The sequence below is a fragment of the Amblyomma maculatum genome, chromosome 4 (assembly GCF_055883805.1).
Source record: "Amblyomma maculatum isolate TAMU_Amacu chromosome 4, ASM5588380v1, whole genome shotgun sequence".
Lineage (NCBI taxonomy): Eukaryota > Metazoa > Arthropoda > Arachnida > Ixodida > Ixodidae > Amblyomma > Amblyomma maculatum.
In genome coordinates, this window is record NC_139347.1 from 116,578,715 (window position 1) to 116,592,777 (window position 14,063).

General features: G+C 45.6%; 1 protein-coding gene across 1 annotated transcript; it reads left to right on the top strand.

The window, feature by feature from the left end:
* The first annotated feature begins 3,266 nt into the window (after positions 1-3,266).
* Positions 3,267-13,392, top strand: LOC146192211 (uncharacterized). Its single transcript, XM_084602385.1, has 2 exons — positions 3,267-3,605; positions 8,852-13,392. The coding sequence occupies exon 2, from the start codon at positions 8,856-8,858 to the stop codon at positions 11,112-11,114; it is 2,259 nt and encodes a 752-aa protein (XP_084458511.1). The 5' UTR covers positions 3,267-3,605; positions 8,852-8,855; the 3' UTR covers positions 11,115-13,392.
* Positions 13,393-14,063: the final 671 nt, after the last annotated feature.

The following is a 14,063-nucleotide window of genomic DNA, read 5'->3' on the forward strand; positions in this document are numbered from 1 at the left end:
CCGAACATTTCAGTACAGCCTGCCTGATTTTTAACAATATAGGGGGTATTCACTGGCGCGCGGTGCATTGTGGGTAAGCCATTTTTGTGTCCACCGAACGTACGCATCAGGTACTGCCATGCGGTTCCACGAGTGGTGGCATCCGCAGCTATGGTTTATTAAGCTATCGTAAACAATAGTAGCAGTGCACAGTGCAAGCAACGGAAGCTCTAACTGCGCGAACGACCTCGGCATTTTAAGGTTCCGAAAGTACAGATGAACGACTCCGCTCGAACGAAAGAACTCGCCGAGATGCGACATGACGTATGACTGGCACGGCTCAACCGCGCAAATAGTATCACGAAAAATGCGAAATATATGTCGAAAATCGGCTGGGCTGGAACCCTGGCTGGGCTGGGCTGGCATGTTCCCTGGCAGCGAGCTGTTGCAACCAACGTTACTAGAACAAACTCTTTGGTTGCAACGATCCGGGGATGGCTGCTCTTCCCGCACTCTCAAACCATATTCCAGGTAAAAGAGCAGCACACCAACATGACAACATACATCACCGTGTCCAGCCAGACGCATGCAGTGCGCCGCCAACACCTTGTCGTGTTTTGCGACAATCCAAGCCTTCGGAGGACTACTGTGGCTAGAATACCCCAGTACACCCTACCGACGGGACGAGTACCCGAAGCCTTGGAGCGTGGCCTCCGCGATCGGTTCCGTCGCAGCGCCGTTGCTCCGGCCGTCCCATTCGCACGGAGAGAGCGTAATGCGGTGTGACTGCTGCTCTCGCCGCGTGTGGCGCGCGCTCCCCATGGCTCGCTTCCCCTGATGCGGACGGGCGCAGATGACGAAAACGCACTTATCGCAGGCTGTGTGCGACGCGCACGACAAAATTACCGCCCAGAAGTGCTGGTGAAAAACAAAGTAGCTTGCTGGTACAATTAGGCAATTACTTCTTGAATTCTGATGCTGACTTAGAACCGGGGAAAGGCAAATCGTCATGAGAGCGTGCCTTTTGCAACATGCAGGTAATTTTCTTTGTGTAGCTGTTCAAGGTTTCAAAACACGAAATATTTTGCAGTTGAACAGAGCGGTTTATTTTAATTCTTAAATTCTTGTGCATATTAGCTTAGAACGAGAAATTACTTTTCATTTATGGGGATCAAGGAATTCTGCCAGTTTTCCTTTGTAGACATGGTGTAAATCTGGTTTATACTTAAATGCGTGCAATAAATGTTAGCTTTCAGCGCTTGCAGATGCCACTCAATGCATTGTCCCATTCCTATTATGGCCAGGGCAGTGCACAACAGCCTGCAATGGATAAAGTTTTTTGACCTTGTAGTGGAGGGAACTAAGGCGGATTTAGTCTTTTTCTTTTCTTTTCATCCTCGGCAAGCAAAACAAAAAGAGGGTTTAATTCAATAAACCTACAGCTTGGCAGGAATACAGATAAAATCATTTGAGGATACAAATTGCACTTTATTTAAAAATACAAAATTGGAGCCATGATGTTCAGCATCAGTTTTTAACATTTTCTTTATTCTGAACGCGCAGCACTGGGCTGTGCCGGCCTTGTCCAGGCATTTTTTCAACGCTGAGTGGAGAGTGTGGTTTTCATAACCACTGAGTTTTCTTTTTAGGCGACTGTTTTCTCGTTGCAGTCTTCTGATAGTGTCTGCTTTCCTGAACAATTGCACTCGCATTCGGTTCAGACCCCTTGCATCGGACTGCTTGCGTAGAAGGTCATCGATAGTTTGCGTTGCGCAATCACTAGGCTGCTGCTTCTCATATCCTGCACCGTTAGGACCTGCTTCATCTCCTTCCAAGGATGAATGAATCGGGCTGCCTTCATGCACTAGAGAAAATGGGCAGGCAGAAGTTGATGAACGGCTTGTGCTTTCTTCGCGACCATAGGCTGACTCTGCATCTTCATCGCGGCCGCTTGATAAACTTGATGCCCTTTCTTGGTTTGGTGCGGAATTCGGCGACAATCGCTCTATCTTACGTCTTTTTTGTGGCTGTTGCGGCTGCATGTAGCTCGGGTAACCCGCGAACACGCTCGGAACAGCATCCCGTTTCAGACGGCGCACCTTTGTAGACCCCAAATTCTAATCCGAGTCTAAAAAGTGATGGCTGCAGACGACACTGCTAGCAGACTTGTCATTTGGCACAAAATCTTTTCTTGATATGGCCTTTAGCCATGCTTGCCTACGCTCATCATTTGAAGGAAATTCATGGAAACTTATTCCGTGGTTCTTTTTTCTATCGGAGCGACAGAAAGGGACACAGCAATACATTTATCTGAAAAATAAAGAGAGAGATAGGATTGCCGTGTGAAGCGGATGACAGATAATCGATGCAGCTTTCGTCACACCGCAAATAATTTAATAGCGGGATCACATTAGCTGCGCGAAATCACTTTCACCTAGAGGGAGCACATGCAACATAGCAAAACAAAGGCCACGAAAGTATTTTCGCTCAAACTACTCTACTCAAGTACAAAAAACAGAAGTCAGAACTTGTGACTAGCGTAGTGGCGTATAACAATGCAAGAGCGCTTATTGTAATTATATGTTCGAGCCAGAGAGAGCTTCGCTATAAATAAACGTCGCCTGAAAGGCACGAAAAGGCATGCGTAAGTTGTGTCATGTAGCGTGGCAACTTTTGCAGCACACACACATATACACAAAAAAATTCAGCACAATAGCATGCACACCGGACGACATGCTGCACGGTAAAAGCCTCGGTTGCCTCAATCACCTTTTAAACGGCCACAAAAACTGCATGCAAAGGCGATCCTAAGTGTTTAACAACGTACCTGATCTTCGAAAGAAATTGACAACGCATTCACGGCTGTTCCGCGTGGAAACGTGCCAAAAAAACTGACGACGTGACTAAAATCGCAGGCAGTGCCGGCCACGCGCGCCCCGCTCGAGCCATGGGCTAAGGTCGCCACCTCGCGGCGTGTTACGGAGCTAGCGAAATTACAATTTTCCGCTGGGGCGCGCGCCGAATGGGACGGCCGGAGCAACGGCGCTGCGACGGAGCCGATCGCGGAGGCCACGCTTGGAGTACCTTTGCGAACGCGCCGCGCGGGAGGTGGCGCCTTTATACCAGCGCACCAGGTCCATAAATGTTCATTGATCGTTTTTTTTTTTTTTTTTTTTTTTTTTAACTTGCATTTCCTTGAAATAAAATTGAACAGAAACGAAGAGCGTTGCTCTTAAATATGCCTTGCTAGATATTAGATAAAGGTGGCGCTACATGCCAGTAGCGTCAAATCAGTGGAGCGCGTCGAAAGCTGTGTCAGGCTGTCAGCTGTTTGTTTACCTTGGTTTACATTGAAGCGGGTCTGGTGAACCGTGGCTGAGCTGCTTGCGAGTTGCGCGAGTTCTGCTCATGGACTGTGTTAACGTGTTTGAAGCAGTTTCATTGCTTGTGGTACGGCCACTCGGCGTTTGTATGTATGGTGACATGGCCATGAGCACTTGCGAAGTCGCGTCCAAACGGTACCCGTGGAGGCATTGGCCTGAACTGCTCTCACTTGGCGTCTGGCTGATTGCCATCATTCCTCACCTCGCGGGGGCTTGATTCAGGCAGGCAGACTATCAAAAAACGTGAGTGTGATTGCATTTTTTTATTTCGTTTGTAACACCACGATGTGCTCAGGGCGGATTGCGAAAGCTACTATGGCACGCTTTTGTAAGCGCGTCCTTTGTGTGTCGACTGAGCCAGTGTCTCCTTGAGTTATCCGTGCGGCGTGCCTACAGCGTGGGGGGTTTGCCTCCGCCACACCCTCTCACTCTACTGCCACTCTCTTTCCCAAGTGGATGGATGGATGGATGGAATATAGGAGCGTCCCCTTTGAATCGGGGTGGTAGCAGTAGCTATCATGCTCATTTTTCACCCTATATCTTAATTATTGATTTAGAATGGTTAACTAAACCACCATTCTATTTATTAAATTTTGCTCCTACATTACTAACATTACGTCACTTCTCTGCTTTTAAGCCACCAATCTTCCAGCCGTTTTTTGCTGGTTTCCACCGCCAGTTTATTCACCCGGCCACTGTTATCTCTAAAGCCAAGAGCTTCAGGAACAGTGATTGCGCCTGCATCAACTTCCGGATGGATACCATTGCATTCGAGTATAATATGGTCAATTGTTTCACTGGAGTTTCCACATACAGCACATGCGTCATCTCCATTGTTAAATTTCTTTTTGTAGCTGCGTGTTCTAAGGCACCCTGATCTAGCTTCAAAAAGTAGGGCACTGCCTCTTGAGTTATCAAAGAAATCTTCCTTCCTGATCTGCATTTTCCACTTTCGGTATAATTCCACACTTTGTTTCTTTTCCATCGAATTTATCCAATTTTTACCTTCTGTGTTTTTCACCTGTTGCTTAATGCTCTTTATTTCTCCCTCCTTGTTACTATCATACTTACTAGTTAGTTTCCTAGTTCTTTTCCTCCATTGTGAGTCAACGCTTTTTAGGTACAGGTATTTAAATACCTTAGCTGCCCATCTGTTACTGTCCAATTTCCTCAGGCATTCCTCATATAATATTTTACTCTGAGCTTCCCGTACTTTGAAAGATGCCCAGCCCATATCTCCCTGTACCGCCTCGTTTGTAGTTTTGCCGTGGGCACCTAGTGCTAATCGTCCAACGGATCTCTGATTTGTTTCTAATGTCGACTGTACCTCTGATTTTAGGCACAAAACCGCATTTCCGAAAGTAAGTCCGGGCACCATAATTCCTTTCCAAATACCCCTCAATACCTCATACCTATTGTATCCCCACAATGCCTTATGATTCATTACCCCGGCATTCCTTCGCCCTTTGGCCTTAAGTGATTGCTCATGTTTTCCAATGTATACCAATCCTTCGTTTACCCATACCCCCAAATATTTATATTCTGCTACTCTAGGTATTTCAAGGCCTTGAATTTTAAGACCCTGATCAGTTGAGCCGTTGAAAATCATCAGACCCGACTTAACTGCGCTGAAACTGAAGCCTAGAGCGTCCCCTTCGTCTCCGCAATACTTAACCAGAGTTTGCAATTCTTCCAGACTCTCAGCTAGCAGCACAATATCGTCTGCATACATCAAACCGGGGAGGCGCTGCTCTACCGCCTTTCCACCTAATCTGTATGACAGGTTAAAACCTAGGTTACTGTCTTGTAGCCTCCGTTCCAGGTTTATCAAATAAAGCATGAACAGCACCGGTGATAGAGGACAGCCTTGTCTTAATCCTTTGCATACTTTGACATCCTCCGTACTTCTTATCCCTTCCCACGTAATTTCTACTTTGTTATCCCGGTATATTTCCTGTAGGAACTCTATTATCTCATAACCGATACCTTCTTCTTTTAATATGTTCCACAGGAGTTCCCTGCTTACGTTGTCATACGCCCCGTTTATGTCCAGGAAGGCCAAATACAAAGGTCTATTTTCCACTCTAGATATTTCGATGCATTGGGTAAGCACGAACAGGCAATCATCTAAGCGCCTACCATTTCTAAAGCCGTTCTGAAGTTCTCCGAGTATCTTGTTACTTTCAACCCATGCTTGAACCTTTAATTTCACCGCCTGCATGGCTAACCTGTACATTACAGATGTTATGGTAATCGGTCTGTAGGATTTTATGTGCATCCTTTCTCCTTTCCCTTTATAAATCAAATTCATTTTACTCTGCCGCCAGCTGTCAGGAATTTGCTTATTCGCTATGACTGTTTCCAAAGCTTTTAACAACGTTTCCTTACTTTTTGGACCGAGTTCATTAATCAGCTTGATCGGAATTCCATCTATTCCTGTAGATGTGTTTTTAGGAATATTTTTTTCTGCCTTTTTCCAGTTTAGATTGGTCAGTTCTAAGCTGCTTTGTATTCTGCTACTACCTTGTGTTGCTTCCTGATTTGTGGAGATTAACCTATCGTCGTTCTTAAATGACTCGGCTATAACTGATGTAATGTAGTTCACTGCATTTTCTCCCTTTAAACAATTTCCCTCGTTATCTTGAATCCGATCTTGCTTTCTTTGATTCTTCTTCCCTAGCCAGCTTATATGGTTCCAGAATTTTCTTGCTCCGCCTCTAGAGGCATCGTGTATATCAGCCATCCAGCGATCGGTGGACTGTCTTATTTTATTTTGCACGAGGGCCTGCACTTGAAGTTTCTTTTGTCGATATGATTCCCATTTTTGGTCGATTTCCTCCTGAGAAGCCTGTGCTTTCTTTGCCATTCGGCGTTCCCTTGAAGCAGCCCGTCGTTGTTCAATAGCTTCCCTGATTTCCTTATTCCACCAGCTCCGTGGCTTCCTCTTTCCTTTCCATCGGTTTGCTACTTTAACCTCCTGAATTTTACTCCTTATGAGTAGTTCTACCTGTTCATAATCCCAGTCTTCCCAGTAGGGCTTAATTCTAGCTCTACCTCGCGGCCACGTCGCGAAGTTATTCTCTAAGCATGGCCTCCGAGATCTGGAGGCCATGCTAGCAGACGCTTCTCGTGCCAGCGGAGCAGCCGCTTGCAGGCAACTTTCGCGCATTTTAATGGTCTTGGAGGTGTTTCAAACCAACAGAAAATCAAAAAAGGTTCTGCACATGCAAAAACGCGCCTGCATATGTTTTGCGCACGCGTACCACATGTATTGGTATATGGCGTAACGATAGCGCCAACACACAGTTACTCAGCGAAACACACCGCCAATTTCATTACTATGGAGACAGGCGCGATGCTGCGGGCACTGTTCTCTAGGAGGACGGAGCGATGCCGGTGTGTGCACCCCTCCCCCGTCACTTTACGGCGGGCCAGTGAATCACCGAGATTGGAAGTTCACGAAGCTTATGCTCAATTTCGTCTGTTCTTTGTTTTATCTGAAAACTAGGAGCCCTATAAGGGGCAAAGAGGTTGCGGCGTCTATTTTACGTGATGGCTAAGCCCCCCCCCCGGCGTCGAAAATCCGACATCATCACCAATGTGTCGTTGTCGATCGAATCGTCCGAGGAGCCTTACATAGCAGAACAGTCGAGGAAATGGCCCAAGGCAGAGAAGAATTAAAGATGTTCCTGTCACAGAGACAAATAAGAATTTTAGAAATAAACAGTTTAATTAGGGTTGCTATGGGGTGGGTCGAACCCATGTCTTTTGGTTGCGAGACGCACATCCTAGATCAACTGCGTAGGTTGATTGGCTCAGTAGTTTCTTGTAAATATGTTGTGGTCTTCGGCTTATTGGTGTGTTTTGACAACATATACTGATGCTAACAGTAATTAAGAGCACGCTTATTGGGAGTTAGTAATTACAAAGCGACATGGGCATCGAAAACGAATGTCAATGTGAATAACGAAATGTACCAAAGTAAAGCCTGTGTAAATTTCATGATAAACGTTTCGTTGTGAATGACAAGCAGAAAAGGCTGCTACAAGGAGCTTCAGTATCCAAGTTTTTCTCTTTCTTCATGAGCTGAGCTGGCAACAGCCTTCTGCTGTTGTCATTTGCAGTGTGCAAAAGTTCCCTTCTTGCATGTTGCTGACAGTGTAAACAGCGACACTTCCAAATTGCACCACGCTGAAAGGTTGAACATGATTGACTTTGTGGAATGTGGTGCAGTTCACAAAGCTTCACAAGTACCATTGCATTGGTAGTGTGTTGTTCAAAAGGTTTATTAACGTGAAAGTGTTAAAGGTTCAATTCTGTAGGAAATCCGGCATCAGTGTTGTCGTGTTGTGAATAATAAATTGTGAGCACGCCTCTGGCAGATGGCGCACGGCAGGCGAAATTGGGCACTGATTGCGTTGTGTGACGTTACGAGGCCCCATGATATGGCCGAGTTGGCAGGAGCGTTTAATTTGGATAGCTCCTTTTAGACGAGAGGGTGACATCTAACTTGATACCCTTAAATCCCGAGTCAAGCACGCTACCTTTGAGTCACAGAAGCACATTTGTTCGGCTTTGTTAAAGTAGGGCTTTACATCTATGTTAGGTAGTCTTTCACATAATGTGATAGCTTATGGCTGTATGCCGATGAGCATGTGATAGGTAATATAGGCATAAATTGAGGGATCAGTAATTAAGCGAGTAGCATTATGCATGGATGCGGAAAATCATCTGCAAGGGGAGCTGCAGACAGCATTAACCATTAACACTGTCATGTCATACTCTTAGTAGGGGCTCTTAGATTTCCCACACTTTTTTGACACACTGCCTTTCTCTAGTGCTTCCTACTGACACAGCTGTGAAGTCAAGCCTTCGAGGCATGGAATGGGTACAGTGCACTACAACCTCTTGACAGGCTGCTAGCTGTGCAAAGCGCCGAGCTTCAGAGCTCATGCGATGGCTGGATATCATTTACAGTTGTGACTACTAAGATTTCAAAGCCATTGACTCTAGTTTCCATTTGCAGTAAAAATGTAGCTTTTAAAATGTTGGTCACCGCAGAATGCTCTTTCATTTTACGCCATGTGTTTTCAGCGTTCAATTTCAATTAACATTTATGTACTGCTAATCCTAATCTGATTCTGTCAATGCCAGGCCAATAAGTTTGACTTCCACTGCAATTTAATAACACATTTTCGTTAGTGATGCTTGGCCAATAGGTTTGCAGCTGGGCACCCATTTTGTCATCAGGCATACTTCAGGCACCTGAATGCTTTCATTTGTCTTATTCAAATAAGATGGGAACTGTAGCCATGATTGAAAGTGTTGTGATTACTAAACCTAGCTTGGTGGTGTGGAGCTTTCAGCTAAAGTCTGCCATGCAAGATTTGCTCCTCCAAGATTTGGCATTTTCAGTGCTTTTTCTGATAAAATGGCCAGTTGTTTTCTTTTCCTTTCTTCGTTAACTTGCCACTATTGTTCTCTTTCAGTGCTATGAAGTCCCGAAGAAGCCAGCTCCATTCGTATGCTTTGTACCTTAAACATGTTTGCCCCCAGCTTTCAAGCATTGAAACTTTGGTTCATGGGCTACAGCATCCTGCATCTGTATTTAGTTACCACGGCATCACTTTTCCAATCACCTGCACAAGTGGATTTGGCAGAGACGAGGGCAGTCAGCAAGTGTGCCAGATATTTGAAGAGCTGCCCTTGTGGAATGAACTGCTTTGGTTCATCAAAGTTGAACTGAAGGAGATAGACCCAGGCCTGATCAGTATTGTGCGCTTGCCACATGCCATTGTTTCACCAGATAATTTCTTAGAGGCTGAGCGTGCTGCAATCTTTCTTCACTGGCTACTCGCCCAGCATTTGTGCATCACCTCAGTAGAGGTTGACTGTTGCTTGCTGCAAAACCACCACCAGCTCTTCTGCGATGCCTTGCAACTGAGCACATCACTGCGGGTACTGCGGCTGAGCAAGCTTGAGCTAGATGTTCGGCCAACAGCACACCTTGTTAGTGCCATTTGTGGAACCTGTCATCTGGAAGAGCTTGAGTGTGATCAACTGAATCTCTCTGGAGTTGAAGAGAGCTTGCTGGCAAGTTTCTCAGACTTTATCAGGAACTCAGCGTCATTAAAGATGCTAAAGCTGACAAGAATCCATAAGATGCGGCATGTCGAGGTCTTCATGCAGGCCTTGCAAGGCAACTCTAGTATAAGCAAGCTAATTGTCGAAGCACCTCTTACACCGGACAGCATCGCAGACTTCTGCAAGTTTCTTGCCAGCAGTACTACACTCATTGAACTTTGTTTGGATTGTTACACAGATGAGCTTATGGACTATGTAAAGCCATTGTGTACAGCACTGATAGCAAATGAGAAACTCCAGAAGATTACCATTAGGAACCACAGGTTTGACTTGGTTGATGCCACTCTTCTTTGTGATATGATAGCCGTCAACACGACACTTAAGGACTTGGCCTTCTGCAATTGTGAATGGGAGTTCTTGACACCAGGAATTAAGCCAAGTGGCTCAAGGATAGCAGAGGTTGAGAGTGCCAAAGCCAGGTGGGGTGAGCTTTGGCGTGTTGAACCATTAGTGCATGCCATCAGAAATAACACATCCCTTCAGGAGCTGGTACTTGACACAAACCGTTTTGTTGGTAAAGAATTTGAGAGGCTTCTGGTGGCAGTGAAAGAAAGTGCTTCTCTGCAAAAGTTGTGGTTCCATCACTTTCCAATACGACCTACAGTTGGCACTTGTGACTTGCTTGAGAAGACCAATGCCTTCGACAAGATTGCTAGCATGTACTGCTGCTGCAGTTCAGTGAATTTGAGCGAGTCACTGCCAAGGTACCGGAGCCTTTTGTCGGTAACCGAGTACACATTCTACGACCTTATCCCCGAGCGCCTGGGCTTGGCGTGCACTGCTTTAGAAGCCTTCGATTACGTGTGCAGGCTCGACCTTCACATTAAACAGACTGAAGCGGTCATTAACGAGGAGAGCGCCGCCTTGCTTGCCAGCTACCTGTCCTCGACGACCTCGCTTCGACAGCTCAGGATGCACTTCAGTGTCTCGTTCAAAGGTACCGTAATCATTGTGGCCGGCCTCGTCAAGAACGCCAGTCTCGAGCGTCTTCACGTGTATGGCTGGACTTTCACTGATACCGATGTGCACGCCATCTGCGATTGGATTGAGCAGAGCAGGAGTCTGTACTACTTCGTCTGGCTGTCTACTTGCTGCAACGCGGCAACCTTGATGGTATCCGAGCTTGCTGGGCGTCTGGACAAAAACTACACGCTCACTCAGTTTCGAGTGTCGGGTTGTCGGCAGGACGTGCTGGAGTGGCAGGCCCTGCAGCAGTTGGTCCGGCGCAACGCCTCTCTTGTGCATCGCGCTGCGCGCTTTGTGCTGGGTTCGACGCTGAAGCGGTGTGCGAGCGCTTTCGAAGCCGTGTCGTGGCATCCAGACGTCAGAGGGAGAGTGCAGGAAATGGCCGTTTTGAGTGCCACCGAGGTGAGTTGCAGGATCGAAAAGAGCGCCCGGCGCCTGGAAAAGGACTTTTGGCAGTTGTCCGAAATCGTGAAGGGCCAAATCCGCTGCAACGCACGCGAAGATGGCGTAGTTCAGCTCGACGAGCTGGGATTCGATGCTCTGCTGGCCGTGCGTCGATTTCTCAAAGTGGGTGACATCGCAGACAGTCTGCCACTCGGGAGGAGGGGCCTCAAGCGGAAGGCTTCCGAGGAGAACGATTGAGGGACAAATGTGTTTGGTGTATTTCGTCCATAAAGAACCGTCGCATGAAATAGGCCTGTTCACGTTGTGCCGACTTCAAATGATTAACATATTTTGACAGTGTTTTTTGTAACTTGTGACATTTGTGTAATGTGCGTATTTTATGTCAGTATCTTGATAATTGATGTGGCCACAGTAATTGACTGCCATCAAGGCACTGTCCTGCTACCTAAGAGCGACTAGCGTGTGACATTGTGATTGTGGTTCTCACTTCTTGCTTTCCCTTCATCCCAGTTCCCCGCTGTAGGGTAGCCAACCAGAACACCATTTTGGAAAACCTCCCTGCCTTCCGCCCTCTTCTATCTCTTGTGCCATTATAGTCGAGCTTGATCTCATTGTAAGTTCCTATATGCTAAAACTTGCCCGACTGTACCTGCAATGCATTGATACATTTCATATATATGATTAAAGTGTTTGTATTTCCTGTGCAAGGTGTTTGGCCCAAACTTTATTTCAGGGACCTACAGCTTGTGTCACATCACTCGAGAATAATCTGTTCATACACGTGTCTGTTAGCAGGGTTGCCTACCTTAGCGGACAAACGCGGTTGGCGCGGCCATATTTTGTTTCCTTAGGAGTTGCGATTAGCTATCCTTTGGGTGCTAGAAAATATTGCCAAAGCTGTTTTTGTGTCGGAGGAAATTTATTTGCATTGTCGTAGAGTTAGAATCGATGCGTTATTTATGGAGTTTAGTTTGACATTCATGTTGTGTTGGGGCTCAGCACGCAGCCATACTACGTTTCGGTGCGCTAGAGCAGAGGAAACTTTTTGAACAATTGCAAGCATTACTCTTGTGTATGGCTCACATATAATTGCACTTTCAATCACTCTTCATCCTTCCTGTCTACCAGAGCGAACCTTACCAATTAGGCCGTGTTGTCACCTGCGTGCTGGTGCACCAACCACATCAACAAATCGCTGTGTGCTCATCTCTGTTGCCAAAGTAACAGCAGGCAAGTTTTGCACTATATTTGTAAGCACCGCCGCAGCAGGATCATTTCTTCTTATGCCTGGAAAATCTATGGCGCCTATCAGAATTTTGCGTCTGCATATCACGCATGACAGATGTTTTTAAATTCTGCACGTACATTATCTTGCATGCCAAAGAAAAAAACAGCAGGAAATGAATGCTAGCTGGAGCAGTTTTCATATGGTACATGTGTTTGAGTTTGGCGTCTCAAATTTAATTGGCATTGCATCTACCGTTGCAAAAGAGAAAAACAGTCAACGTTCTCGAGCTAAACGCTTTCATGCACTTTTAAGGACCATGACTAAGATTGCTGAGACAGACTCCAAAAAGTGGTGATGGGCATGGTGTCGTATATATGTCGTCCCGTTGTAGGAACTTCCGTCAATAATGCAGGGTTCACCTTGTGAGTGGGAAATATTTTTAGTGACATGCTGCCATCACACAGCTTGCAGCAGTTTTTCCTTCTACCGACACTAAAAACAATACCACCTGGAAGCACCACTTTTTTGTACTGCGGTCATTGGCAGTGGAGCAAAAGAGGTCCACACTGGTGTTTGACGGAATTGTTGCATACTTTTGATGGCATAATTTTGATGTCGGCATTCTTTTCCCCAACTCGGTTTGACAGTTGCTCTAAAGGACTTTTGCCCCTTTTGATATGCCCCGTGTGACTGAAAAGGAATTGTGCTCTATGTGTCAAGTGGCTTCAGGTGATAAGTGTCGGCTGTAAGCTGGCACAGTGCATGCACATATGACGCATGATGTTGCCCATGTATTCCTTGAAAGCCTACAATGAAGAAGGAGCTCTTGAGCCTAATTCATGCCGCCAGGTGAGGCACTTGGTGATACAAGGATGGTGAAAGCTACATGAAGCACTAAGAAGTTTTCGTACATTCTCACAAGCACTGAAGAGCGCAGCGCAAGAGGACCACCGCATAACACAAAGAACCGGCACTGAGTGTATTTTCATCGATCCAAATTAAGTAGACCCCTTTACCTTTGATGGTACAAAACCTCTCAAGCTTGCTCAGCCTCATAGAGATTTTATAGCAAGTATTGGTTCTGAGTCTGGTTCTCTCTTCGGGCCATGGGTCCACAATAAAAGATTCTTGTGTGCAACACCCAAGCGCATTATGCATATAGCCGACACATTCTTGATTAAACCCAGTGGAAGTTCTTCAAGGTTGGTGTCACCGGCGTGGTGTTCTTGAATCTGACTGCGGAAGGACAAGTTAGTCTGCAGACTTGCTTGAATGTCTAGAAAACACATCCTGCCCTTAAAATTCCTTTCACAGTACACAAGCTGCATACGGGTGTTCCACGTAAGATCGAACAGCACGGTTGGTCGACCTTTCCTTTTATATTTATTTCTAAATTTTATATATTGCTGCCTGATGACTAGAATGAAGAGATCTGCATTTCTGTTGTGCTGCCGAATTTTTTTTTTCGAGACACTGGGAATGACGACGAGGTGGAGCGCCGCGCTTATCTTCGCTGTCTTGGCGAACTTTGGTTATTAATTGCACAAAATAAATTAAAGATAAGTAGCTGAAAATTATCTGGCTAAACATATGCATGGTTTTGTTTGTATTCAATTAATTTTATATTTCCTGGGCAGTGTAGATGTTTTTACAAAAGTTCCTCAAAATCTGACCAGGAGACTAAATTTTACCTACTTTGCAGGTCTTTTATCTTAAAAAAGGTTTATGGCAGGGCGGTATACCTCCCTGCCATAAACCTTTGCAGGGTATGCAGAGAACATGGTGTGGAATTATTATAATAATTCCACACCATGTTCTCTGCATACCGTTCTAAAAAGCAAAGCTTTTATAGCGTTTCAATACAGAAATACGGTCGCGCTAATTTCAAGAAAACGGAACAATGAGAATTTCTGATACAATTAAATTTTTTTTTAATATTTTGTCAGACATATTCTCCT